The sequence below is a fragment of the Folsomia candida genome, unplaced genomic scaffold (assembly GCF_002217175.1).
Source record: "Folsomia candida strain VU population unplaced genomic scaffold, ASM221717v1 Fcan01_Sc001, whole genome shotgun sequence".
NCBI lineage: Eukaryota > Metazoa > Arthropoda > Collembola > Entomobryomorpha > Isotomidae > Folsomia > Folsomia candida.
In genome coordinates, this window is record NW_019091193.1 from 15438711 (window position 1) to 15463652 (window position 24942).

A 24942-nucleotide genomic window follows, 5' to 3' on the forward strand; every position below is an offset into this window, starting at 1 on the left:
TATCTAAGAGTTGTTGTGTCAGTGCTCAGTCAACAAGCATGCTTTGTTTTACCTGTACTGAATGTAAAACGTCTCAAGTTACCTTTCTGAAATTCGGTTAAAGTAGAATTCATATTGCATACTCTGAAAACTTTAAGAAAAATACGCGTTCCACTTGGACTTACATGATTTGGTGGAGTACTCTTTCACCGCTAAATACTCTAAATACGGACTTTTTTGTATTGTTTTCAGTGGGACGAATGCAGAATTCACGAAAGCAGGTTGGTTAATTTTTTCCTGGATTTAATCTTAAATAATACTGACGTATTTTTTCCATTTATTTCAGACACCGTGATCTTTAGGACAGATCTATACAACTTGACAACAGGGGAGCGAAAGCATCCCTTTAAAAGAACACTGAAATATGATTCCAAATGGCTCGACAGTAAGCATACATACGTTTCTTTACTAACAAGTTGTTTTGTAAGTGGCTTACTGTTCTCTGAGTGATCCTGAATGGGTATTTTTAACAAGCTGACAAAAGATGTACCGAAGAAAATGAGGAAAATTGTTCTTCGTTTTAAAGATTTCAAAATTTCTGTAAACAGCCTCAGCTTTACATGTCGTTAATACTGCTCGGAATGTACAACATTGTAGTATTTTTTAGAAAAGTATATGTATCACATCGACAGCAGTGGCTTGTATTCATAACGGCTACGAGGTACCCTTTTACGTGGCCTTATAAAAACGTAGGAAATATTCTTCTGCTACTACATTAGCGTATTTTCATGTGAATATGAATATAGCTGAGTAAGGAAGATATTATTTTCATACGCATTCGTACTTCAAATTTGTGCTTGTTTGATTTTATGTTTACCTTCACATCCTTCAGACGATGAATAAGTCATTTCACTTTGTGAATGTATGTGTATGAACGAGTATTTGTCGTACAACACGAATAAATAAAATTCGGAAAATAGTTTTGAAAACAGCAAACTTTTTTTATATACCTCCACAAACTTGGTTCTCGACTTTGGTCTAGAACTATATCTAAAATTAGTTGAACAGAATTTTGTCCCATACAGATTATTATAAGTAGTGAAAAAATATATGATTGTGCTTGTTCGTTTGCAGAGCCAAGTTTTGTTGGAAGTTACGACATTGGGGAGTACGTGTACTTCTTCTTTCGGGAACCAGCCGTGGAATACATGAATTGTGGAAAAAATATTTACTCTCGAGTTGCTCGAGTTTGTAAAAAGGACACGGGAGGAAAAAACATTCTTGTACAAAACTGGGCAACGTATCTGAAAGCTCGGCTGAATTGCTCCATCCCTGGCGAAATTCCATTCTATTTTAACGAAATTCGTAAGTATTCGTGAAATATGTAATATACAAATCATGCCCAGACATGTCTATGTAACAGTAAATTTATATGGGATGAATGCTTTGCAAATTTCCAGAGGCAATATATCGAGTGCCAGGTTAGAAACCAATTTCTTGTTTAAGCAATTATTTATCCTTTGAATTATGCTTGTACGTTGAAAGTGAAACGCAAGTAAAACGCTTGTACGTTGTGTATCAGTGAACTGCAAGTGACAGAGTGTGACCAAATAAGCTAGGGTATCATGAAAGAAGGACGCTCACTCATATCGATGCTCCGGTTGCTTCGCGTCCTAAAAGGACGCTCACTCATATCGATGCTTCTGTTATTTGTAGAAACATTATTGGTTGAGGAGTGTCTACAAATACATGCTAAAAATGGAAACAAACTTTAAATAGTTTTATGAGATTTATTAATTATCGCATTGTACATTTATTTCTTATCTATGCAATTATCACCAGGGGACGATACTCGATTCTACGCAGTATTCACCACAACAGGGTCAGGATTCCACGGATCCGCTTTGTGCGTCTTTACCCTGGATGCAATTCAAGGTAAAATAACGTTTTCGTACATGTGTGTTAGATAATTGCCGCTAACATGAAAACAATATTCAAGAGGGTGTTATAATACGTATGTATTTATTATAATGTCTGGATTCAAGCTTCTCGTCTATCATATTGGCGGATTTTTTCTAGTCTTACAAAGTATTTTTATTCTTATCAACGTGTATGAAATTGAGTAGAATCGTTCTGCATAGTTTCACTTCATATGAAAATTTAAAAAAAATTATTTGGCGTGGTTTTGGTTTCTTGTAACAAACGAATAATGAATTATCTAGTTATCTATTTCTTCTTATTAATACAATTTGTGGGGTAATAAGAGATAAATTTTAAATTCTCATTGGACATTCAAGAATAAAAGTACATTAAGACTGAGGAGTAATAAGGGAGGAGGAATATTTGTGTATTGCTTATACATACTAACACCAATATAAAGCGGCGTTGGAGTTGCTTGTTGATTATATGAAATAAAACATATTACAGACGCTTTCAAGGGAAAGTTTAAGGAACAGGCCACATCCAGTTCCGCCTGGCTGCCTGTGCTGTCTTCAAAGGTTCCAGAACCAAGACCGGGTGAATGTGTGAATGATACTCAGACTCTTCCAGGTATAGGTTCACAATTTTTTTAAGCTGGGTGATCGTAATGCAAATGAACATCACTTAATCGTCGTATTTGTTATAGACACTGTGTTGAACTTTATCCGATCCCACCCTCTCATGGACGAAGCTGTGGCTCATGAAAATGGGAAACCAGCGTTTTACATGCAGGATCTCACTTTCACCCATTTAGTAGTGGATAAGATTCCGATTCCTCTTTCCAGACAAGTTGGAGACCATTACACAGTATATTTCGCAGGAACTCGTAAGAACACTAAATGATAATCGTTTCGTATCAATGATGATATTTTTGATTTACCACAGAACTATGCAATTTTCACTGTATTTTCAGATGAAGGGAAAATTTACAAAGTTGTACAATGGCGTGATTCTGAAGGAGAAAGTCGATCAGAGTAATTTTAAATTATAAATTAGTTTTAGTCCATTGTTATTATTATTTTAATTGTTATGATTATAATCAACCTCCATAGATTGATTGACATTTTGGAAGGCACATATCCCGAACCAGTGCGTGCGATGGACATTTCCTCTGTTGTAAGTCTGATTGCCGTCTTTACATAAAAATAAACTATGAATTGGGGACATAGTCTACTAATTATTCGTATCCGCAGTACAAGTCCATCTATGTGGGGTCAGATTACAGAGTGGTAAGTGTGGCGAACTCTTTGCCATTCGATTTGGCATGAGAAGGCAGCATTGTACGAATTATGTATATTTTTTATTCCAGAGACAAATAGGAGTGAATCCATGCAGAGCTCGATATGACTCGTGCGTTCGATGTGTACGAGATCCGTATTGCGGGTGGGATACCAAAGAAGGAATTTGCAAACCTTACTCTCTGGGGTACTATTCAAAGGTTTATAGCATTCACCCAACACCACTGCTCTGACGTGGTGACCCACTTTGGCATTTATTTATTTATTTATAATAATGCCGCACATTTATTAGCCCAAACTTACGTTCGCTTGCAATTTTCATAAATCTAACTGCTTCATGTCTGTTTCCAGACTTTTGCAAAACGTCGGAGGAAATGGAGCAATTTGCAGCAATTGTCGAAGGTAGGATCTCTCAATATTATTTATATATTTTTTATTAAAATTTGCAGAAATTAGTTTTACATGTATTATTTTACTTGTTCTAACTAGGTGCTCGCAAATGAAACGAGTGGTGGCTAATTGGGGCCAGAGGTAAGAATGTATTATGCTTTTTTCTTCATGATTTATGCAATTAATCAAGTCTAATTGTAACCATTTTCATTTTCCAGCTTACATTTACAATGTTCAGTTACCCTTCCGGGACATAGTTCCTCTTCTTTAGTTTCACAAGCGTACAAGTGGTATCATTACGCTACACCAAGTCAAAATAATCAACCCCAAGCTATTAAATACAGGTAAATTATGGATATATTTATGATTAGTTGGCGCTTCTAATCTAATCATTGTCAAAATAATACTAATTATAAAAATTGGGATATTTTTTTGTCAACAGCTCTGAGAAGCATGGTAAGGGAATTTTGTGTTACTTATTAGACTCATTTTTTACATTTATATTTATTTTAAAAAAAATTCAAATAATATTATGTTTTAATTGTAGTGCTTACCTCAGACAGAGGATTAGTCATCCTCTCTGTTAGCGAGACTGACGGGGGCCAATGGCAGTAAGATACATTTTTTTGGATAGCGAAAATGAATTGATTTGATTTATATAACAAGTAAACATGAAATTTTATTCGTGTGCTTTCAGACTCCGATTCGAAGAAAAAGACATTTCTTTAACGCAAACAAGGTAAACTGTGCAAATAAGAAACTTCATCAGAACCTGCTTAATTATTTTCTCATTTTACTTACAGGCCTTCGTTACTTCTTTGCGCTTTCAACGTTTCGAGTAAGTTATTGTCCATTCATATCCTTTCGTAAAACTCTTGGCACTTAATTATCATAGTCATATTTTGATTGTCGTTTGTCTTTACAACCTAACAGTTGAAATACAAAAGTGCTCTGCACCAGAAAAAGCATCAGACTTTCAGAAAGTTTATGCAGAATGGTGCCACGAGTTTCAAAAATACAAGGAAAGTATGGCAGTGTGGCAAAGGAGGCAAGAGGTAAGTATACACATGTTGTGACGCGTATAAAAATTGAGCCCTAATCGAAATCCTTCTTTTTACTTATCAGCAATGTGGGAAGAAAATTAGCAGTAGTGGTGACCTGAGTGCCAGCCAGCACAATCATCAGCAATTGACAAATGACATTTTCCAATCGAGTCATCCCTACGGCTGATCCGCATTTTAAGATTAGTCCTTATCAAATCGAGTATAATATTTAATAGCTATATGGCGTTTAAATCATTTAATCCTACTTAATTCTAAGATGAGTGTAAAGCTGGAGTGCCTATTTTTCAATCCGATATTGTCATATGCAAACCTTGTAGATATTTTATAGACGATCTTCATCGTGTATGTGTTCCGTTTAATTCAATGACGCATTACCCAATCTGCCTGTAATTTCATCCCGAAGCCACGTTAACTAAAAATAAGCTGCGAAAATAGTGATTCTAATTATTGGATAAATATATTTGACACGCTCTTTGAAGAACTGAGTTGAAATCGCATACGACTCAATGCATTTTAATCCTACATGTCATGATGGGGTTACTTATGTACATACATACATATGTACATATAGCCAGTTAGCCAACAAATTCCGCATTTGGTATTATACTTGACAAAACTGTACTTTAATAATTTTAGGATTTAAGATAAATTCTGTATACTTTTTAGCTATCAAATAATTGACTTTTAATGCAACTACTCATTTTGTATTTTTTTGTAAATTATATTATTATAGATGTACTATAGCTAAGTAAATACATAGTCCGCAGATTACTATTATTATCGTATGAAAGTGTGTATATGTATCAATCGTACAAATGTAACCGTGTGCGTGGGTCGTATTTAATAATAATAATATTATTATTATAGGTATGTACGTAGGATGTGATGATTATTGTTGAATTTATACTATTAATCGAACCCTTTAAGCGTGAAATAAATGTTCAATAATACACAGAACTATAAAGAATATTAATACTTTTTTTGCATATTTTGTATTATTTGCTAAAAACTAATACTTTCTCATGTGTGTACACAAATGCAATATAAATATAAATATAAAGTTTAATAATATATGCGCTAAAATTATAGGCTAAAACTGAAACACAGTTATACAAAAAAATTACGTGGTCTTATTTGAAAAGAAAAAGGAAATTATCAAAGTTGCCAAAGCCATCGGCAGTGAAATCAGATTTCTGTAGGCTCCATTGCATCTCATATCCCAATGTGTAAAGGTGACTTTCACTTGATTTGGGAACTGACATCCCTCAACTATATTGTAGAATGAAAATGGCATGATTAATACATGATCAGTAACCCCCAGGAAATTATGTCTATTACTTGAACAGTCCAGGCCAGTCTGACCACCAACAGGGTATTGTGTGGGCGTGAACGAGAAGTAAATTGGTTTACAGCCATTTCTGAAAAAAGAACAGTAATAAATTCAACAGTTGTTAATGTGATATACAAAATTTAATTTTTGATTAATCCATGAAATTTTGCCCATTTTGAGGACCCCGTTCATGTCAAAGTTATAACTCACCGGTTTCCGTGTTTTCCACATGGTTTTGAAAAATCAAATTCGACATCTACTTGAGAGTTTCCTGAGTTTGAGAATGCACATTTTAATGGTTTCAGTTTTAATTATAAATATTTTCTTAACGTGAGTCTAATCTACAAAATATGTGATTTGCAAGATTTTTAATGATGGCATGAATTTAAACGCTAAATAAATATCATAACCTCATTACGTATTTAATGTAGCTTGCATTCCGCTTCTTTTTAAGTAGTACCATTAACGTACCTGGTGTCACATACGTTCCGGAAGTTTCTTTGCATCCTCCAACATTTCTCGAGTTTGGAAACTACAGAAAAATATTGTAGTTAATTATCCAATCCAATTGAGACGTGCATACATACATACGTTTACTAGTTCATCCACAGATTAAATTAGAATACTCACCTGTTCATCCCTGTTTTGGCAAATTCTCACCTTCCCATTGTCTGTTGTAAACTAGATTTGGAAATTAATACAGGAAATAGATCATAAATTTGTATTTATCCCTGATGTCCACAATTTGGTAACTGATAATAAATGCATACTCTTATCCTAAGATTTTTGGCACTGTAAAAGTAATCCGGCGAAACTTTGTAGTATTGAATTGTGTCCGGTGAGACGAAAAATGTTTGTGCCACTTTATGCTCTTCATCTTGGTTATGCATATTGGTGTTACATTTCAAGTAGGAAAGACGCCCATGAGAAACCTCTGTTGTACAAATAATAATGACATTGGTTTAGTGGTGCAAGTAGAACTTAATATTTGCGTAATTACTAATCCTTACTGGTTTTCATTTCGGTAGCAAACTCATCAGCAAAGTCTGAAATATTTTGAGTGCTCTGTATCCTGATAAAATCTCGAGCTGGGTCTAAAGCAAATCCATCAAAATCCCCTTGCTGATATTTACTTGATGTAAACAGTATTTTTACATCTGGAAAATCACAAAAATTTAGTTTTAGTTCTCATGAGTAATTTAAAGCTGATAATGAAATTGGCTTTGTACCTCCAAAGTTGCCATTAATTTCATTAAGAAGCTGACGTATTCCTGATTTTTGTCCTTCCTCAAGCTTTTTCCCCTGCACCATAACTAACACAACTATTCCAAGATCTGACTCATAGTTCATGCGAATTTCTTCGTCTCGTAACTTTTGAAATTCAGTTTTCAAATTGGTAAACACTCTGATCAAGTCCATGGTTTTAATTTCTGTGTTAACGTTCAATAAGTTGTTGATATTAAAATAGTTTATTCTAAATATTATTTTAACTGATAATTAACTAATTGATGTGTCTACTTACGGGTTGGCAAGGCCAAAACATTACAAGCAAGAATGGCTCCGACGTCTGTAAGATTGGGACTGATGAGAATTTGACCACTACTTCCGTCGACGACCCCAAGTCGTGACCCTCTTGGGCTCACATTAATTTCATGAGCTAGTTGGCTGTCAAAGGATTTTTCATTACCAAAAATCCAGAAAATTTAGTAATCAAGATTGAGCACTCTGTTGAAGCTTACCCAATGAATCTTTTCTGTGCCAGGATTTCATCAAACGTGGCAGTGTGATCCAAAACAGCATAAATCCTATTTTTTGTTTCTGTATACTTTAAGTTGTCATCCGTGTCAAGAGTGCTGGAAGACGTACTTTGTGGTCTTTTGCACTGAGGATCACCACCACCGATTGACGCTGTAAAAGGGAAAATAATTTATATGCACAAAAAGTTTCAAGAATACCTTGCTAAAAAACTTACCAACCACTCCAGAAACTTTGTTGTAAACGTCGCTTACTGGACTTAAAAACACGTTTGGATTATCGTTGATCGTCTGCGCAGGAATACTTTGCGTATAATTATTGTACAAGTAGGCAAAAGACTTTGATTGTTCCTGAATCGCTCCAGGATCTACAGATCCACTGAAAAGAGACCCTCTATTGCAAGATCTAAACTGTGGCTCTCCAGAAATTCCTATTTAATACGTAAACAAATTAGGAGGGTGATGAGAAATGATGACGATTGTCAACGATCCTTTGTTAACTGTCAATTAAATGAATAGTTAATGTAAATAATACCTATTTCGCTGTAGTACATATCCAACACCTCACTCAACCGGAAACCAGCATTGTTCCATCGTTGAATATTTGAACCAAGGATTAGACCTTTTCACCAAATGATTTTTAGGAAATTACGAGGGTTTGTACAATCACCGTCATATAAGTAATTAAGTGTGCATATTGTGTAAAAATAATTACCATCCATTCCCCCACGAACTTCAGCTTCTGTCACGTAAGTCAACGCTGCGTCCTCCATGTAAATCTCTTTGTCGTTGTAAGGGTACTGCTCCAATATGTACTCTCTTGGACAAATCGTGTCGTTCCAGATTCCTCTGGGATTAAAATGTGAGAATAAAGTTTTTAGTGAATATCATCACTGTAGACCAAAGTATACTTGATACTAACCTTGGCAAAGGGACTTGAGTGATTGGCCATTTTCCATTTCGCTATAAAAATTTAGTGGAAATAATCTTAGAGAATAAATTATTCTTGCTCTAGCAGATTATAAAAGTTACACTAAATATGCTGCGATTCTAGATTTTAATAATATTGATGCACACCATTGCAGATTGTCCAATATCTCCTGCCAAGGTGGCTGCATGAATGCTTTGCAGAGGTTGAAACGTGATTGGATTATAAGCTTGACGACGTTTTCGTCCAAATTGCTGCTGTTGCGGATTGTTTGGTGGGTACGGATTGGATCCACTTCCGGTATTGAATGGGTTGTTATTGTTGTTGGTACCAGAGCCGAAAGGTGACCCACCACTTCCAAAACCACCACCTCCAGAGTTGGTTCCGAACCCTGGGCTTGGATACGGTGAACCACTTCCTACTGGAATGTTCATCGGTTCCAGTGCAGCAGCGATTCCTAACAAAAGAAATCGACCGTTGAGAACCAATCATTATGCTTAAATATGAACTTTAACCGTTATGGCTGTACGATATGCACGTATGAAAAAATGCGAACCTGAGATAAGTCTTCCAGCTGTGGAAAATATGAAAACAAATTAAATATAGCAAATAACCTCATAATCACCATAAAAATGAATATTGGTTTGTGCGGATTATTACGATAGTTCATATAGACTGCATGTAATACCGAAATGTAAACGGTTTAATAAAATTTCTTACCTGAAATTGATCCCCAATTTGTATAAACCACGCCGGTTTCAATTGGTCTTCTACTTTTAGTTGGATCAATCACTGACACTTGTCTTGAAAGCTTTTTAACGTCCGCATCATCGTCGCTGTCATCCTCAGTATTTGCTGCAGACTTTCCTTGAACGTCCTGACCCTGCTGTGGCAAATCAGTGTCCTGCTCATTGCTAACACTAGGTTCTTGCTGCACTTTTACTGAGGGGTTGGACTGTTCAGAATCTTCTTCTTGGCTGACTTTGTCTTCTTCGTTTTCTTTGTCCTCATGTTCGCTGCTGGTTTCATTATCATTGTCAGCAGATCTGCGCCCTCGCTGACCGCTGTACTGATTGTTTGCATTGTTGTTGTACCCCTGATTATTATTGTTGTTGTTGGTATTGTATCCGTTATTGTTGGTGGGGCTGTTGAAATTGTAGGGATAGATGCCAAGTTCCTCATCACGTACAGTTGCGTTCATGGAATGCGACAACATCCAATGTAAGGAACACTGTACGTATTAATATTTCATATTTTTAATATTCAATACGGTTGTTAGAAACATTTGTTACGGGAATTACCAGCTCATCGTTATCCAAAACGCCTTGCGGAATTACTTCTTCTCCTTGTAATGGGATCCAACCTTTAATCATTGCAGTTTTGATGGATTCCTGAGAGTTTGGATTGTACTGAAGCTCCGGCCTTGCGTTCGAAGTAAATTCGAGTCCGTCAAACATGTACCTATTTACCAAATAATTATTATGGGAGGCAAGTTTGACTTGTCTAATTTTCATCGGTGCATACAAAAAAAATGTAGAAAATTACCGATTAACTAAAATTCTGGCAATTCTTCTCATATCCAGTTGGGGTTCCTTGCGTTCAATTTTGCGAATAATTGCAATTAAGTTATTAATATGCATTGGCTGCCTGGTGTACCTGTTGTACGCCGTGCTATTTCTATAACACGATTGCACAGTTTCTGGAACGGTATTTCTTGCGCCATATTGAGCTCTTGTCGAAGGCAGAAATCCAACGCACCACACTGTCGAAATTTATCATGAAAAAATTTATGGTTTTGGTTGAAATTAGCTAGAGCACATTTTAAATTCTTACCTGTGCAAAATCCACAAAGGATTAATATTTTATTGTTCATTGTTTATGTTAAATTTTAAGCAAAATTTAAAACTGCGTAAAAAAGAGGAACAACTTGCAAAGGTGACGGCAAAATATGGAAACCAACGCCCAAACCTAAAATGTCGGTCGTCCTAAGACTTATCTGTACCGGATTGGGAGTGAACAAACAAGGTAATGGTGTCATTGATGAGTTACTCTATATGTATGTACAGTTTATCACCTCGGTCTGTACTAATTCAGATTCATCCTTATCAGTTTTATTTGCACTGCTCATGGAGTTTGATTACACATGCAAGTGTTTTTGCATGCAAAACAGTATTCATTCTTATTACTAAATAGGTGTACCAATATAAATGCACAAGTTTAATGTTTCATTGGTCAAATTTGTTGAATATCAAACCGGAGATGTTGTCATAAAACGATTGTCCTTATCTCGACGAGTCATACCTAACAGTGCTCAAGGATACACATACATAAGTACTTCGATAAGTTGTGGCTTATGCATGTTATTAAATACTCGCCAAAAAATAACGTATTTTGGTGACTTATATTTAATGTTCCAGGAGTTGGCACAAATTGAAATTGACGATTATAATAATCTAATCTTCTCCATCCACCCAGTAACCATTACTCATTTTTTTCAATTTTGAAGTATTATGATGATGTATCTACTTATCTATGTGTATGATCGTTGATACTTGCGTTTAGAGCGACATTTCCGTAACTGTCGTTGATCGGAAATGAAAATGATGTAAGAAAAGCATGATTCATGTGTTTATTCACAGTTATTTGCATGTATGAGATAGTTAAATGTTTTGACATATTCTCAACCAATTAGTCTGTTTAGTTTCCCATATATGCCTCAACGTATCTTTTCTCATTATGAATATTCGTCATCCTCGGTCATAATTGGATGACTCCGTGATATTGCAAATAATACGCTAAGCAATGATATCCCCAATATTGAATTCGTCATAATGTCCCACCAACGTTCTCCTTCCATCCAATCGTGTCCTTCCGCTTCTTGATGATGAGCATGAACCCAAAACATTTCTGTCGCCGTTTCAGTGCCTTGTTCTCCAATTTGGTTTAACGACCCACTGCTTAACTTGTGCATTTCTGAGTAAACTCTTCGAACGTCTTCGGGAGACATTTCTACTTTATATACATAAAATTCTTCGATGTTGGAGCAAGGAAAATTTGTGAAATTGATGCTTGGAATGGGTTGATCATTCTCTCGAGAATTTACAAATGGTGGACAGGCAATTTCGAAGCTCTTTAGGTTACGACAGTTTTCAAACATTTGCCAATCAAATGCATCTCGAGTTTCATTTTGAGAATTAAAATTACAAATTCCTTCCAACGCGATCTGCTCGAGATGTGGGTTTTTGACTATAAACTTTTGAATAAATCTCCAATGTATGCATCCAAAATTAATGAGAAGTATTTTCAACCGAGTCTGCTGTTCCAGTACATATTTCCATGAAGCCACTTGTGAAGCGGATGCATCTGGAATTTCGACTTGGAATAGAACCAGGCGTGTTGGAACTGGAAATGTCCTATTTCGCCTCGTTTTTGCTGTTGCATTGATTTGAATGTTGGGCTTTGTGTGGACAGTCTGAAGAATTTAAATTCTTGAAGATGTTGTTGACTTTGCAAAGCTTGTAGAACAATTTCCGAAATCTCATCAATTTCGTTCGAGTAGAGGAAGTGAAGTTCTGAAGGTGAAATAATTTTGAAATTATAATTCACATTTATGGTGAACACTTGATGCATCGAATATAATATTGGGGGAAGCCTAGTTTTCTGAGATTCACGCATGGCATCAAAATGTTTTGAAAACTGTTCAAGAAAATGGGCGATTTCTCAATCAACTCCAGTTCCAACTAATAATTAAGAGAGTCGGAATCAACGAAACCTCAAAAAATAAAGGAATAAAAAATTACCATAAGGGACGGGTTGATAAAGAAATCAAGATCAATGTCTGACGGCAGATCCGTTATAAGACAACTTTGTAAGCCGACCCTTTGCGAAAACTCGAATTGATCCTGGACTTTGTTGTTTATTCGCATTTTTACGCCAACCCAGTTTTCAACGTCAGCTTTGGTAAATTCTGACACTAACCTCAGTTTTAAAAGATCTTCATATTCCAAAAATTCCCATATTTTCTTTCTGGTCTGAAATCGTACCAATTCATTAAATTATAATGTATGGTCGACAATTTTATTACAGATAATTCCCATATTTCTTAAATGCATGCATATGCACTTATCTTCAATGTATAGGCATACCTCAGGAGGCAAGTCTGACAGGAGTGCTTCTTCGATTTTTGAGTTGACCACTCGCTCATCAACTCCATTCTTAATCAGTTGTTCTGATGACTCTGATCTAGAACGTCGACCTCGAACTAAATAAAACGCCGTTCCCCCAAATGCAGCAAGGGCAATGACTGAGAACAAAGAATTATGATGTTTGTGTAGCCTATCCCAAAAAAAATTTGTTAGGGTATTATTGTCTGCTAAATTTAAAGCCATTGAAAATTTAGACATTTACATATTTTTGTATATTTATTTTATTATTGAGTATAGGATCGTTTCATGAATTGGACTTCATGCATACAAAAGTTTGTATTTGCTTTACGTGGTTACCGACGTGAGATATGTAAGAATAATGCAAAATATTTAGCACAAATTATATTTAGAAATACATTTATTATGGCTGTTTCTTCAATTATAATGATTATAAGCATAGTGGATCATCATTTTTACTAAATATTTATATTATAGCGAATTATTATGCTTTCCCCAGCAGAAAGTTTTGCAGAGAAGACTCCATGTAAAATCAGTGTCGCAAAGATTAGTCTGGCAAACTTATTTTCATAATACATTTATTGGACGGGTTAAAGTTACTTTATCACTATCACATCTTGAGGAAGGCCAATTTCTAATGTAATAATAATAACACATCACCAACTGTTATCACCAAGCACATGTAGGTTTTAGTGGAATAATGTGTATTCACCGCAGATGACTTGAAATCAGGATTGATGCCATTTTTTTCGGCCATAACTGCCAGCATTTCGTCAGCTTCTAAGCGCTCTACCACAGAGTCCACAATTTCTCCTGCTAACGCGTCCACTCCATTTACCATCGATTGACCCTTGTGCTATGATAATAATTAGATTTGTAAATTTTAAGACAAAGTTGCACATGCATAATTAAGATTATAAGTAGTTTTCCAAGTGAAACTAACCGACAATCGGTGTCGTTTGTGTTGTTGTTGATGAAGAGGAGCAAACACAGGTTCTTGTACTGGTCTTTCGTCAAATTTATAACTCGACTGCATGTCATCCAAATGCATTGAATGGGACCCTCCTACAATCATGTCGGCTGCATACTCTTCAGACTTTTGTTGTGAATTTGCTTGTTCCACAGCTTGATGTTCTCCGAATTGTTGTACTGAATGTTGTTGTTGGACCTGTTCCACTAGTCTCTCTGTCTCGGGCGACTCCAAATCAGATTTTTTAGCTGCAGACCCTTTTTCTTTTTGTGGTTTTTGATCATACTGCGATTCTTGGTCATACGGGAATTCGTGGTCATACATTGATTCGTGGTCGTACGTTGAGTCTTGATCGTACATTGGGCCATCTCGGTCATACATTGGGCCACCTCGCGGAGGTCCTTTTCGGTAAGGACCCCGAGGGCCGTCCCCAGGTCCATGCCACTTTTTATTAAATGGTCCACGTCCAGGCTTTCCAAAATTATAGGGAGGTCCACCAGGTCCAGGTTTTCCCTTTGGACCAGGTCCGCTCTTTGGGCCAGGTCCACTCATCGGACCACCCGGTCCACGTCCACCCTTTTTATGCCCGGGTCCATGTTTTGGTCCATAATATTGACCCGTCACGTCCAAGACTAGCAAAATCATTAGCAGAAAAATGATTTTCATTATTGTTTCCCCTCTGTTCATGAAAAGGAAGACTTATTCTCGTAATAATGGATTGCGATTTGACAGCGTTAGAAGCACTCGAGGAACAATTTATGTTGAGTCTAAGCTATATGTTGCTAGACTTTAAATGCTGACGTTCCTATGATACCAAAAGTCAATAAATTCGTGCCATGTATTTTTTAGGAATAGTGCAACTCTCAACGTTCTCGGTCTCAATAGTAGATATTAACTTCAATCATATAATGCATGTTTTGCACTGGCGACTAAAAATTTATAATTGCCGTAAATTCCGCGCAGACAGTACAGTGAAAATATGAACATGGTTAAATCATGATGTGGAAATTATATATAAGAATGCATATGAAATTATATATAGGAATTAATCTTAATAAACAAATGCACAAGAAAGTATTTCGCAATTGTATTTATATTCATTACTGCTTCATTTATTTACTGTGTCTTGTGTAGTACAAACAAGTGAATATGTATCAGTACAATTTTTTTTTATCTCGCCATGCATTAACAAAAAGCAAGCCAGGTTGTGATCAGTAACCCTTTGATAAGCGCTGGATTAAGGCCCATAGTGGGATTGAAGGATTTTACATCAGTTTTATCAAAGACAACATACTCTACGTTGTCCCCTTCCTCTCCGTCATTTGTCTCAAAAGATTCAGAATAGTTCAAATTGAATCCCAATTTCATCTCCTCAACTTCCTTCTGATCGATCATTGATTGCGATATTCGAATCAAAATCTTTGAATTGCATTTCAGGTCTGAGAATTCGTTCTTTGTTAGGTATACCTTCCCCATACAACATGTACGCAATTTTTGCAATGATGTTAATCTAGTGGTTCTGATGATCGAGATGTAAGGAAATCCACCAATGTTAGTGTTGACAAAAGAATTCTCTCCACCAATCGAAAAAAATTTAAGGTTTTCGCATCCTTCCAGGGTTTTGCAGTCAAATGGTTCATCCACTGTACATTTCAAGCTCAACAAATACAGTCCAGTCAATGTTTTTAGATTTTGTCGGATGACATCAAAATAACAATTCCAATTGATGCCAACAAGTTCAGTTTTCAATTCATAAAGATTTCGTTGCTCTCCCAGATATGCCAAAACGTCGCCTTGAAGTTGCATTGGATGACTGGACATTTCCACATGAACATAGCCGACCTTGCAAGCTGCAATTTTCGGGGATGGATAAAATTCCAGTTTCCACTCCACATCAGTAGTTATGTTGTTGTATTTCAAGTCGATACCAAATATATTATTTTTCTGAAGCAGCATGTTCATAAATAGCATAGAATCTGTTGGCACCACCAGTTGCATTTTGTTATCCCTGTACTCATGAAGCTGATTTTGATTGAAGAATGAAACGGTCCAAAGACAAGGGAATTTCCTGAGTATGAGATCCAACTCTCCTGCAGTAAGTTTGACAGTATGGTGGAAGCGAAGATATTTCAACTTATTAGGGCTTGGAAGAAAGTTAAAGTGCAGCAAATTATCTAATCGAGTTACAAAACAACTACGCGTCGTTATATTTTGCATTAAATAAATTGAATCGTTTTCTGTGTTCAATACGATAGGCAGCCCAAATTCATGATCAATTTCTGTTCTCATTTGTTGACTAACAGACCTCAGATTCAGAATGTCCTGGGGTGAAAATTACAAGAAAGTAAAATTACTACTATTTCTTTGCAAATATAAATGAATATGAAAAATGAAACCTTGTTATCCAGTCGAGACCAAATTGAATGACGAATCTGGGATTTAATATTAAGTTTAGCATTTCCCATTGAACACTCATAGCCCTTACAATACAAAGTATCTAAAATATTAACAATAATTTCGAACCTTTGCTGGAAGCATTAGAATTTTAATTTTGCAGGTAGGCATCTTTTCATCCTTGGACCACTCTCCTATTCACACAAAGGAAACTATTTATGGCATCACGCGTAAATATACGTATTATCTATAATGTGTAATGTATCATATATTACATATATACAAGAATAGCACATATGTATCTATATCTAGAATTATGTTCATACCACAATCTCCAGCAGCTCCAATTTTTTGACTGCCATGACCTAGACCCCATTTTAGAAGTCGTTTTCCAGTCGTCTCCAGTCTTTTCAGACTTTGGGTCATTTGTTCTGGATCGCTAATGTGATCTTGAAGAACTTGTTCCACCAAGTGCGAAGCCTGACTTACGACATTGTGGAAAGATGAGGAGGGCTCCATTTTTTACGAAATAATAGGTTTGTTATCAATCTATTTTAGAATCCACCACTTGGTCTTTCTGCACTGAAAGTACTTAAATATGTTTGCTAAGGTTACAGCTAACTAGGTAATTCCGTATGAATAGATAAGTAAGTTGTGAGCAAATAAAGAAATTTTAATTAGACTCGAGATTTATGATGAGGACTATGAGGAGCACTATTGCTCAGAGTCTGCAGCGTAATTTGGAGGTTTTCAATCTTCCATTCGCCTCAATCATTAAATTATACAAACTCTAGTACAATAAGATTATGCATTTTTTTCACTAATCCTAAACTAAATATGAAGGGGCCAGCCAACAAGTACATGGGTAAATCATTTCATATAAACAAATATCGGGTCCTACACATCTCAATTTCTTAAATCATGCTAATGGTTTTTGACCTACGTCTACAAGTTGATAAGATAAATAAAAAAACTTTATTTAAAAGTACATATTCCACTGCATCAAAAATAATGCATATTGGTTATCCTCCAAAAGCTTGGTGATGAGACAATGGTGTTTATGTCTATTGTCCGTTATTTCGTTTTGCAATACACTTTCACATTCGATCCGGAGGTGATAACGAATTTATGAACCTACTATAATTTAAAATTTCCCTATATCATACTTACATGCATATTTTGTAATAAGTAGTTAGTCAAGTTTAATGAGATCTCTTGTAGATAATCATCACGAGACATTGATGATAAGTTTCTTAAAATCGTACATAGATTAAGTGAGTAATCATTATTTCTATTTTTAAATTAGTCGTCCACCACAAGTGACATGAACACTACTATTGACAAGTTATTTTCATATGCAGGTAAAAATAATATTTACTTGAATGCGACATCTTTAATAATTAGTTTTGATTATTCATCTAAATATGTGCAACAGATATATTTTTGAAGACGCTCCTTTTGTTTCCAATGATAACGTTGGGCCAGCCCATGATATCATTGCATCAAGATAATAAAACCTACTACGTGGCTGGGGCAGTGAGACGAGATCTCCCGGATCCCTTGTTCTACAACACGTATATTCCTGTAATTTACGAAATCGATGTACCCGAATGGACCACATCAAATTTAAATATCAAGTGGCCAGCCAACTTTTCTACCCTTTGCAGTGAACAAGACGCATTTGGTGAAAATTGGGATAGTATGGCGTGCCCTGTTGTTCACTACATGGTTAGTTGGTGCAAATAATAGGATTATGTTCTAGTAAGTATATATGTACAGTGGAAAAATGCTAATTTGAAAAAATCATACTCCACAGTACTCTGTGGCTGAACAATTTCTCGCCACCATTCTGGACTTAATTCAACCTCAAAATCAGCAAACATTGACGAGAGAATCGATTGCAATGAAATCCGACCACATTTCACCTCGTACACATTGGGAATGGAAGAAACAACAGATTATGTGCATGAACGATTAGCGAATTGTCCGCTGGGACAAGTGGTTTACGAGAAACTAAACCACGAGGCAATTAATTTCCAGATGAATGATACACTCTATGAAATTATGCTATCCAAATTCATTGAGGAATACGTAGCATTAAATAAGAACAGGGTGACGGGGTTCAATAGGTTTTCGGCTGCAACGAATGCTTATAGCTCATTGCAAACTCTCCAATTTCTGGAACATATCTACATTTCGTCAAAGTGGTCGAAAGCGATTTCGACTTGTGGAGACGGAATGATTCCTTACTCTCTAATTTCACAGGACTCTCTGGCAGCAACATTGAAAGAAGTTGAACAAACATTGAAAATGAAAGAAAACAAAAAATACGAATTAACTATAGCTGCCGACGATTTGTCCATGTATTACAAGGCTCCAATAGCTGATTGTGTCTTCACGTCGAAGGCTTATTTAGTTAGAATTTTAGTTCCGTTAAAGAAGGCTGAATTTGAATACAAACTGTCAGTGATGATTCCGATACCTTTTTTACGGCATTATGGAACAGTAGCAGATATTTGTCAATACGAACATCCTACCACACAAATCCTTATTGAGAAACATACAAGTTTTGCAATTCCAAGTAGTTGCGAATCTGGAGAATTATGTCTTGTACCAGATCTTGCTAACCGCCCCAGGATAGAATATTGTCTTCATGCTTTGATAAGAAATTCTACTCAAGATATTATAGATTTCTGTGAAATTCAATGTCAATATTTAGGTTTGAATCACCTGCCATATTTTAGACGTTTGACTTCTGACAAATATGCAATCTTGGGCCAGTCAAAAATGGACGTGTTTGTTAATTGTGATACTCAACCTTATAAAGTAATTAGCCCTCCCTCGTCGACTGGAGCGCTCGAAGTAACACTCCCGTGTTCTTGTCAACTGGTCCATGATCGAGAAGTGATGCATTCAACAGTGCCATGCAGCAATACTGAGCTAATATTAAAAGAAATATCGCCATTATCATGGTCTCCAAAAGGATTCCCTGCGACTCCTAACAATTCATCCTTTCCACTGTTAACCAGTCCATCAGCAACCTACAACAGCGTTATAGCTGACAAGAACAATTCGGAAGGGTTGGACCCTGATGGTTCTTTGCGAGCAAAAATCTACATTCTTTCGGCTGTCGTCTTAACATTGTTCTGCTTCAATGGATTATTAATGATAATTATCAACAGACTTAGCAAGAGAATCATGAAATTAGAAAAATCTGATGGGCAGACACGTGGGAATTTCTTTGAAAATCCTTTACAACTGCATGTGCGTCAAGTGCGACAAAATGACGACTAAAAGGTTTATATTTATCCTCATGTAGAGGCAGAGTCAATTAGTGCATAATCATGGTATATTTATGTATAAAGGCATGTGTGAAATTATAAAATTTTACATAGCTCGTGAATTTTGTGTGAGAAGCATGTAGCAGAATTTTATTAGTAAGATGAGAAGAAAAGTGAATAAGTTAATATGCATACAGTTGAAAGTACCCAAGAAAAGAGATTACAAATATGCGTTTTTGAAAATAAAAAAGATGTTAAAACCATCTCCTGAAATTATATGGAATCAACTGGTTTTATTTTTGTTCTTTGGGGAATTCCTAGTCTTTTCCCTGTTTCTGTCCAAGTTCCAAATGGAAAGTCCATAAAAAGCTGTTTGCAATCCATATCATCGATCTGCAAAGTTCAAGCCAACCAACTTCTCTTTTGCCATTTAAATATATAATGCCGATGACTTTGCTCAAACTATGCTTGCTCAGTGCCGGACAATATATGTTTGTAGTCGATTTCTCACAATAAGAACCATGTACCTTCTACTGCCCCTCGTGTATTGTTGCTTTAATTATTTCGCTCGATTATGTGGCAATTTTTTGCTACATAAATTACGAAACATTGCTCGCACCAGTGACTCGCAGGCGACGAGACAATGCTAGCAATAACTGCATACACACATACAAACGTACTTTTTTTAGTATGTAGCTAGTGTTTATTAGGTGTTGGAATTGTTGGCACAAGCTCAGAGACTACGATTTATCGTAAAATCATCTTGGTTGATATAAACATTTATTATGATAGGAAAGTTTTCGCTATTTAAAGTGTTGTTTCAAAAAATAAAAAGATTTGAATAGCTGCAAGAATGCATTGATTAGGTTACTGTTAGATTACTGCAAGGCAAGTACAAAGTCGAATTCAACAGTGTTTCAGGGACTGCTCAATTATGGTTCAGTTGTTTGGTGTTCCTCAACTTCGAATTGATCCCCAGATCATGTCCACCATGGAAAGCGACTATTGGGAGGAATTCACTCGAGTGAATGATGCTTTTCTGCATGAACCTGATATTGCAATACGAAAATCTAAGACCGCAGCTAATTCTTCTGACAGAAGAAAAATACAACTTCAATCGGGCGAGGTGGATAAAACAACGGAAGTTCATGAATTGGCGACCAGAACAGCTAAAGTTTACCCACATTTGCCTTCGGGAAACGGAGTACGCTCAGGTTTTGAAAACAACTTTGTGTCCCAACATGAAGATGAGGAGTATGTTGAATTCCGTTCTGTCGCCGTTCAAACGGATGGAAATTACGACGAAGAACCCGAGGTAACTTAAGCACAAATACTTACACATTTTGCCATCTCAATAAAATATATCATTTTAATTGATATCAGTTGCCCTACAAATGTTGTCTATGCTTTCGGTCATCGACTCCATGCGTTGTGTGGATATTTGTGGGAATTTCCATCCTCTTTTTCAAAATGGGAGCAATTGTGACTGGACGGTGGATTTATTTGTCAAGTTCCACATTTGATGAAGTTGTGTTCTACATTGCATTTACCGTCTGCTTAGGTGATAAAAATACAACAAAGTCTACAGTGTAGAGTGTAATAACAATTATTTCCAATTTTAGGCTTTTCAACAATATATTTTCGACGCGGTACCAAGTACCATAATCCTTTTGACCTAATATTTTTGATGTTGACCATTCCAATTATGTGGGCTTTGCTCACGTTTACCACCACATTTTTGAAAAAAGACATTTTCTTTGTGAGTATTTTTCATTTTTTTAAAGACATGAGGGTGTTGATCTGCACAAAAAAGTCATTAAATATTTTTCTTGTCTCTTCTTGCCTCCAGTATGTTGGGTCGGCAGTTTATTCCGTCTTTGTCATTCCTTACATTATTCTGGGGTCCTACATGGCGTACAGGTTCTGGAAGCAAGGAAAGCTGTTTTTGAGGAGGGTTGAAGGCAACAGACAACTGGAGACTTCTTGCAAAAGACTATTTTTTACCCAAAGCTTGATCATGTTTGACACCCAACTGACGATTTGTGCCTGCATTATGTCAATGGCCCCCACAATTAATCAGGACAACACCGTGGTTTGGGTCTCCTCATTGGTTGTAGCCCCAATTGGGATAAGTTGTGCAGTCCTATCCTTAATTATTGGGTACTTTGCGGTAAGCCCTTAATACATCATAATTTTGTGATTTGATACAGTTCGGAGCAAACTTACACGTATTAATTCACAGATAAGAAAAGAAAATCGGATGTTAACTTGGATATTCACAATTTTAAGTACAAATCAGTTTCTGTTAGTAGTTTCAATGCTACTCAAGGTAATTGGTTTTAGTTTGCACACTGTTGTTAACAACTTGTTAAGTAGGTAAAAATAGTGACATGACGATACATTTTTTTATATAGAGACCAATGACTCCGGGGATATACTACGCATTTATCAATACTGCGATTTTGTTTTCATCCGTAATGCTGATTACATGCCACATTGCTATGTTGGCAGTTGTATGGAATTGGATAGTCCCTGCATATGGGAAAGGCCTGAAGGGTCCAAGTATGTCAATAAATTATAACAACTATTCATTTTTATATATTTAGTACTGAGGATGAGTGGCTTATTACCTTTTTTGATTTTTAGTCAATCGGACGAGTCGCAACAACTGCATTCAGTGCGCAAAGCTAACAATTTGTAGGTAATCTTTAACGAAAAGACTGATACACTTTTATTGAAATCTTGAATCTCTGTACCTTATAATTATTTAAAATAAATTTATTAACGCACACACACAAGTATGTTTGCACATAGATACATCATAGTATATAGAGAAATGTTTCTTTAATTGAATACAGATTAATATGAAATTCAGTGACCATGCAGCTTACTGTTATTTATTGTTGATGAAAATAAGTTTACAAACCTGTATCATAATCCCGATTGGTATGCATGTCGGAGTGGAGAATATTTCACCTGTAAAAGAGAGTGCATTTTGTTTGAAACAATGATGTAAATCAATCAACAAAATTACTTCAAACAGGTGGTCAATTCTCGAAAACGATATCAAGTTAGTTGACGTCATCGCATCATAATGCATCATCTAACTCAAACATCTACATATAATATGCAAATTATACATACACAGCATATTCTAGCTAATGTCTAATCGTAAGCATACACAATTTTGCAAAAATATCTCTCAAACTTTTTTCATTGAGAGTGGTTGTCCAACTCAATACTAGAATTGTCAGATGAATCTATTCATAACATGCAGAAACAAAAAAAATCCTAGGCAAGTAACAAATCTGTAACCATTCCAGTAGTTTCGTACATCCGAAAAAATTTTTCCGCGTCTTCATCTTCATCCACTTCCACTTCTTGCTGAAGAATTAAGGTCACTTCCTTATCGCCAGCCAATAATTTTTTCCCATACTCTGGTAGAGGAAAACAACAACTTAATAATGATAACGTTGGAAAATAAAATGGGCAGAATACAAAATATATAATTTCAACTTACCCGACAGACGAAACGTCCTTGTGACAATTGTTGAAGGATCGTTCTTATCCAGTGTTGTGTCCATACTTACAAATTGAAGATTCATACAATGGACAATTCCGTGCTTGATGCAAGCTTCAGTTAATCTGCCAGTCGAGGAAAGTTGGTAAGATTAAGCGAAATGGAGCAATATTTAGACAGGGTAATTTTACCTGTACGCTTCCAATTTTAGCTCTCGTAATTCTGATGGAATTTGTATAGAATAGATCATAAAATCATAGTCCATCAGTACACATACATATGTCCCTGTGCCAAATATTTATACGAATGTCATGTAATTCTCACTTGGGAGATCACCAACAAATGAAAAGCATCGTAAGGCGACCCCTTTTTCCATTGGGCAATTGATTAAATTATTTTCTTTCGCTATTTCAGCAGGTATTCCAGTAATCCCTTCATCCGTTAAGTCATCTCCACGTAATCTCAAGTATGTTAGGTTCAGCATCTTTTTAAAAATCATTCTGCAAATCTCATCGCTAGCATGATTCAGGCACAGGGATCTCAAGTTAGGAAAAATTCTAGACAATCGACTCATTGCTCCAGCAACTTGATGGATGCAGAAATCTAGCCTGAGTTTGCAGACCGTGGGGTAGTTTCGGACAATTTGTGAAGCTGGTAAGATCTCAAACAAATCCACTTGCGAAAGTTCGATACTGCTCAGATTCGGAAGTTTATTAAGCAACCCTACCAATGAGCCTTGAAATCCGCTGAGAGATAAGTATTGCAGAGTTTTTATTGGAAATTGAAATTTGAATTCATAAGCCACCTCTCTTCGCCATGGGAAATCCAATCCAAGCTTTTCTAACGTGGGGGACAGCTGCGATAGTAAATCTGTCAAGGATTTGGCTGTCACACACAACTCTTCATCGTCTGGGTACCACATATTGATATATAAATTCTTGAGTGGGTAGTTTTTGCGCATGAGGGTGCGAATGTTGTCGTTATTCAACTTTATAATAAAATTCAGGTAAGCCAACGAACTAGTCAAGCTCTCCTCCAGAACAAGTTCGGTGAGATAAATGTTCATTTGCGACGTGATTCTACATTTTGTTGGGGGGACGCAAAACATGGGATGGTGAATTTTTGCCAAGTGTGGTGCAGCTTTAGCAATGGAGCATATGAGATTGGTTGTACTGTTCCAACAATCGTCGTAACTTTGCACTTCAATGTTTATGCAACGCAGCGACAATAAAGGTGTAATTTCTGCTACGCAATTTTCCTCTTCTAATTCTGGGCATTTAAAGTAATGAAATCGAATCCCCAACCACTCCAAGTTTGGGACAAGACGAAGTACATGCATCAAATCTTTAAAACTGAGAAAATCTCCACCAATAGTCAAAGAAAGTGAGCGAATGTGTTCATGAAAGTTAAAATTTTCAAAAAAGTTTTTAACTTCTTGTGAGTCTCTCATGTCTGCAATTTTATAGTGAAAATTGAACGACGTATGTGGGTGAACAATGGATTGGTTAAAAATGGCTTGGTAGGACTTCAAATCAATTGATGAATAAAATTTTATAATGTTTTGCTTTGAGATTGCAATACAAGCTGCATGATTCCAGTCCAGGTTAACAAGTCTTAATAATTTCAAGTCTAATAGTGAAAAGTTGCAAAAAATGTTGTCCAAAATCTAACACAAAAAATCATGTTTTTCATGTACACAAATTAAACAAATAAGTACGTGAGGAAATCTTACGCACATTTGGAAGTAAAAGTGGATGAGCCATAGTTGTATTTAGATTTGGATTTAAACAGGAAATATTGAATACACTCCTTCTGGATCGTTGGCAATCAACAAACTGGATTTCTAATAAACATTGATTTTTGACTAACCTACCAAAACCTTTAGCATCGTATCTGTCAAGTTGCAGTTACAGATGCAGATACATATGTACATGTTTTGTAGCCATGTTTT

General features: G+C 36.0%; 6 protein-coding genes across 10 annotated transcripts in view; 2 read left to right on the top strand and 4 right to left on the bottom strand.

Moving 5' to 3' along the window:
* LOC110863665 (semaphorin-2A) overlaps nucleotides 1-5620 on the top strand; it is a 176517-nt gene extending 170897 nt beyond the window's left edge. For all 3 annotated transcript variants that reach the window (XM_022113024.2, XM_022113027.2, XM_022113026.2), the window contains 20 exons: nucleotides 232-260; nucleotides 326-424; nucleotides 1114-1344; nucleotides 1440-1460; nucleotides 1822-1914; nucleotides 2407-2529; nucleotides 2606-2785; nucleotides 2873-2933; nucleotides 3012-3075; nucleotides 3153-3188; nucleotides 3269-3384; nucleotides 3549-3599; nucleotides 3687-3728; nucleotides 3806-3931; nucleotides 4030-4043; nucleotides 4135-4198; nucleotides 4285-4326; nucleotides 4391-4425; nucleotides 4521-4642; nucleotides 4713-5620. In XM_022113024.2, coding sequence (XP_021968716.1) covers nucleotides 232-260; nucleotides 326-424; nucleotides 1114-1344; nucleotides 1440-1460; nucleotides 1822-1914; nucleotides 2407-2529; nucleotides 2606-2785; nucleotides 2873-2933; nucleotides 3012-3075; nucleotides 3153-3188; nucleotides 3269-3384; nucleotides 3549-3599; nucleotides 3687-3728; nucleotides 3806-3931; nucleotides 4030-4043; nucleotides 4135-4198; nucleotides 4285-4326; nucleotides 4391-4425; nucleotides 4521-4642; nucleotides 4713-4817 — 1654 coding nt within the window. In that variant the 3' untranslated portion in view covers nucleotides 4818-5620. The remainder of the gene's footprint in view (nucleotides 1-231; nucleotides 261-325; nucleotides 425-1113; nucleotides 1345-1439; nucleotides 1461-1821; nucleotides 1915-2406; nucleotides 2530-2605; nucleotides 2786-2872; nucleotides 2934-3011; nucleotides 3076-3152; nucleotides 3189-3268; nucleotides 3385-3548; nucleotides 3600-3686; nucleotides 3729-3805; nucleotides 3932-4029; nucleotides 4044-4134; nucleotides 4199-4284; nucleotides 4327-4390; nucleotides 4426-4520; nucleotides 4643-4712) is intronic.
* LOC110863664 lies at nucleotides 5610-10676 on the bottom strand. Its single transcript, XM_022113023.2, has 20 exons — nucleotides 10497-10676; nucleotides 10209-10425; nucleotides 9965-10124; nucleotides 9384-9894; nucleotides 9220-9237; nucleotides 8813-9120; nucleotides 8658-8698; nucleotides 8451-8584; nucleotides 8271-8357; nucleotides 7954-8166; nucleotides 7721-7889; nucleotides 7504-7646; nucleotides 7211-7411; nucleotides 6992-7138; nucleotides 6752-6915; nucleotides 6612-6662; nucleotides 6453-6513; nucleotides 6192-6252; nucleotides 5990-6069; nucleotides 5610-5920 (listed from the first exon to the last, which is right to left on the bottom strand). The coding sequence occupies exons 1-20, from the start codon at nucleotides 10534-10536 to the stop codon at nucleotides 5772-5774; spliced, it is 2955 nt and encodes a 984-aa protein (XP_021968715.1). The 5' UTR covers nucleotides 10537-10676; the 3' UTR covers nucleotides 5610-5771.
* A 2567-nt stretch (nucleotides 10677-13243) lies between these two features.
* LOC118434018 (collagen alpha-1(I) chain-like) lies at nucleotides 13244-14678 on the bottom strand. Of its 2 annotated transcripts, XM_035846658.1 has the most exons (3): nucleotides 13770-14678; nucleotides 13539-13682; nucleotides 13388-13460 (listed from the first exon to the last, which is right to left on the bottom strand). In XM_035846658.1, exons 1-3 carry the CDS (start codon nucleotides 14481-14483, stop codon nucleotides 13437-13439), a joined length of 882 nt encoding a protein of 293 aa, XP_035702551.1. In that variant the 5' UTR covers nucleotides 14484-14678; the 3' UTR covers nucleotides 13388-13436. The 2 variants fall into 2 exon arrangements, with proteins under 2 accessions (XP_035702550.1, XP_035702551.1); XM_035846657.1 differs by having other exon boundaries at nucleotides 13244-13682.
* Nucleotides 14679-14969: 291 nt separating this feature from the next.
* Nucleotides 14970-19861, bottom strand: LOC118434017. The gene is made up of 4 exons (XM_035846656.1): nucleotides 16517-19861; nucleotides 16320-16384; nucleotides 16193-16228; nucleotides 14970-16118 (listed from the first exon to the last, which is right to left on the bottom strand). Exons 1-4 carry the CDS (start codon nucleotides 16707-16709, stop codon nucleotides 14982-14984), a joined length of 1431 nt encoding a protein of 476 aa, XP_035702549.1. The 5' UTR covers nucleotides 16710-19861; the 3' UTR covers nucleotides 14970-14981.
* A 327-nt stretch (nucleotides 19862-20188) lies between these two features.
* LOC110863090 lies at nucleotides 20189-22262 on the top strand. Its single transcript, XM_022112326.2, has 7 exons — nucleotides 20189-20786; nucleotides 20855-21032; nucleotides 21094-21230; nucleotides 21321-21641; nucleotides 21714-21800; nucleotides 21886-22033; nucleotides 22118-22262. Exons 1-7 carry the CDS (start codon nucleotides 20406-20408, stop codon nucleotides 22174-22176), a joined length of 1311 nt encoding a protein of 436 aa, XP_021968018.1. The 5' UTR covers nucleotides 20189-20405; the 3' UTR covers nucleotides 22177-22262.
* Nucleotides 21062-24940, bottom strand: LOC110863091. Of its 2 annotated transcripts, none has more exons than XM_022112327.2 (8): nucleotides 24728-24940; nucleotides 23316-24657; nucleotides 23183-23213; nucleotides 22992-23116; nucleotides 22806-22908; nucleotides 22398-22447; nucleotides 21476-21648; nucleotides 21062-21394 (listed from the first exon to the last, which is right to left on the bottom strand). In XM_022112327.2, the coding sequence occupies exons 1-6, from the start codon at nucleotides 24752-24754 to the stop codon at nucleotides 22444-22446; spliced, it is 1632 nt and encodes a 543-aa protein (XP_021968019.2). In that variant the 5' UTR covers nucleotides 24755-24940; the 3' UTR covers nucleotides 21062-21394; nucleotides 21476-21648; nucleotides 22398-22443. The 2 variants fall into 2 exon arrangements, with proteins under 2 accessions (XP_021968019.2, XP_035702548.1); XM_035846655.1 differs by having other exon boundaries at nucleotides 21476-22020; nucleotides 22102-22447; nucleotides 24728-24935.
* Nucleotides 24941-24942: the final 2 nt, after the last annotated feature.

Coding starts and splice junctions, on each gene's coding strand:
- LOC110863090 (XM_022112326.2), top strand. CDS start 20,406: ATGGTTCAGTTGTTTGGTGTTCCTCAACTTCGAATTGATCCCCAGATC. Junction 21,231..21,320: donor TGAAAAAAGACATTTTCTTT/GTGAGTATTTTT, acceptor TCTTGCCTCCAG/TATGTTGGGTCGGCAGTTTA. Junction 21,801..21,885: donor TAGTTTCAATGCTACTCAAG/GTAATTGGTTTT, acceptor TTTTTTATATAG/AGACCAATGACTCCGGGGAT.
- LOC118434018 (XM_035846657.1), bottom strand. CDS start 14,483: ATGAACAGAGGGGAAACAATAATGAAAATCATTTTTCTGCTAATGATT. Junction 13,683..13,769: donor ACAAACGACACCGATTGTCG/GTTAGTTTCACT, acceptor TTATTATCATAG/CACAAGGGTCAATCGATGGT.
- LOC118434017 (XM_035846656.1), bottom strand. CDS start 16,709: ATGGAGCCCTCCTCATCTTTCCACAATGTCGTAAGTCAGGCTTCGCAC. Junction 16,229..16,319: donor TTCTAATGCTTCCAGCAAAG/GTTCGAAATTAT, acceptor ATTAAATCCCAG/ATTCGTCATTCAATTTGGTC. Junction 16,119..16,192: donor GGTCTCGACTGGATAACAAG/GTTTCATTTTTC, acceptor TTTTCACCCCAG/GACATTCTGAATCTGAGGTC.
- LOC110863091 (XM_022112327.2), bottom strand. CDS start 24,754: ATGGCTCATCCACTTTTACTTCCAAAT. Junction 23,214..23,315: donor ATTTGTTGGTGATCTCCCAA/GTGAGAATTACA, acceptor AAATTCCATCAG/AATTACGAGAGCTAAAATTG. Junction 22,909..22,991: donor AAGGACGTTTCGTCTGTCGG/GTAAGTTGAAAT, acceptor TTCCTCTACCAG/AGTATGGGAAAAAATTATTG.
- LOC110863664 (XM_022113023.2), bottom strand. CDS start 10,536: ATGAACAATAAAATATTAATCCTTTGTGGATTTTGCACAG. Junction 8,358..8,450: donor AGTTCGTGGGGGAATGGATG/GTAATTATTTTT, acceptor TTTGGTGAAAAG/GTCTAATCCTTGGTTCAAAT. Junction 6,070..6,191: donor TGTGGAAAACACGGAAACCG/GTGAGTTATAAC, acceptor TTCTTTTTTCAG/AAATGGCTGTAAACCAATTT.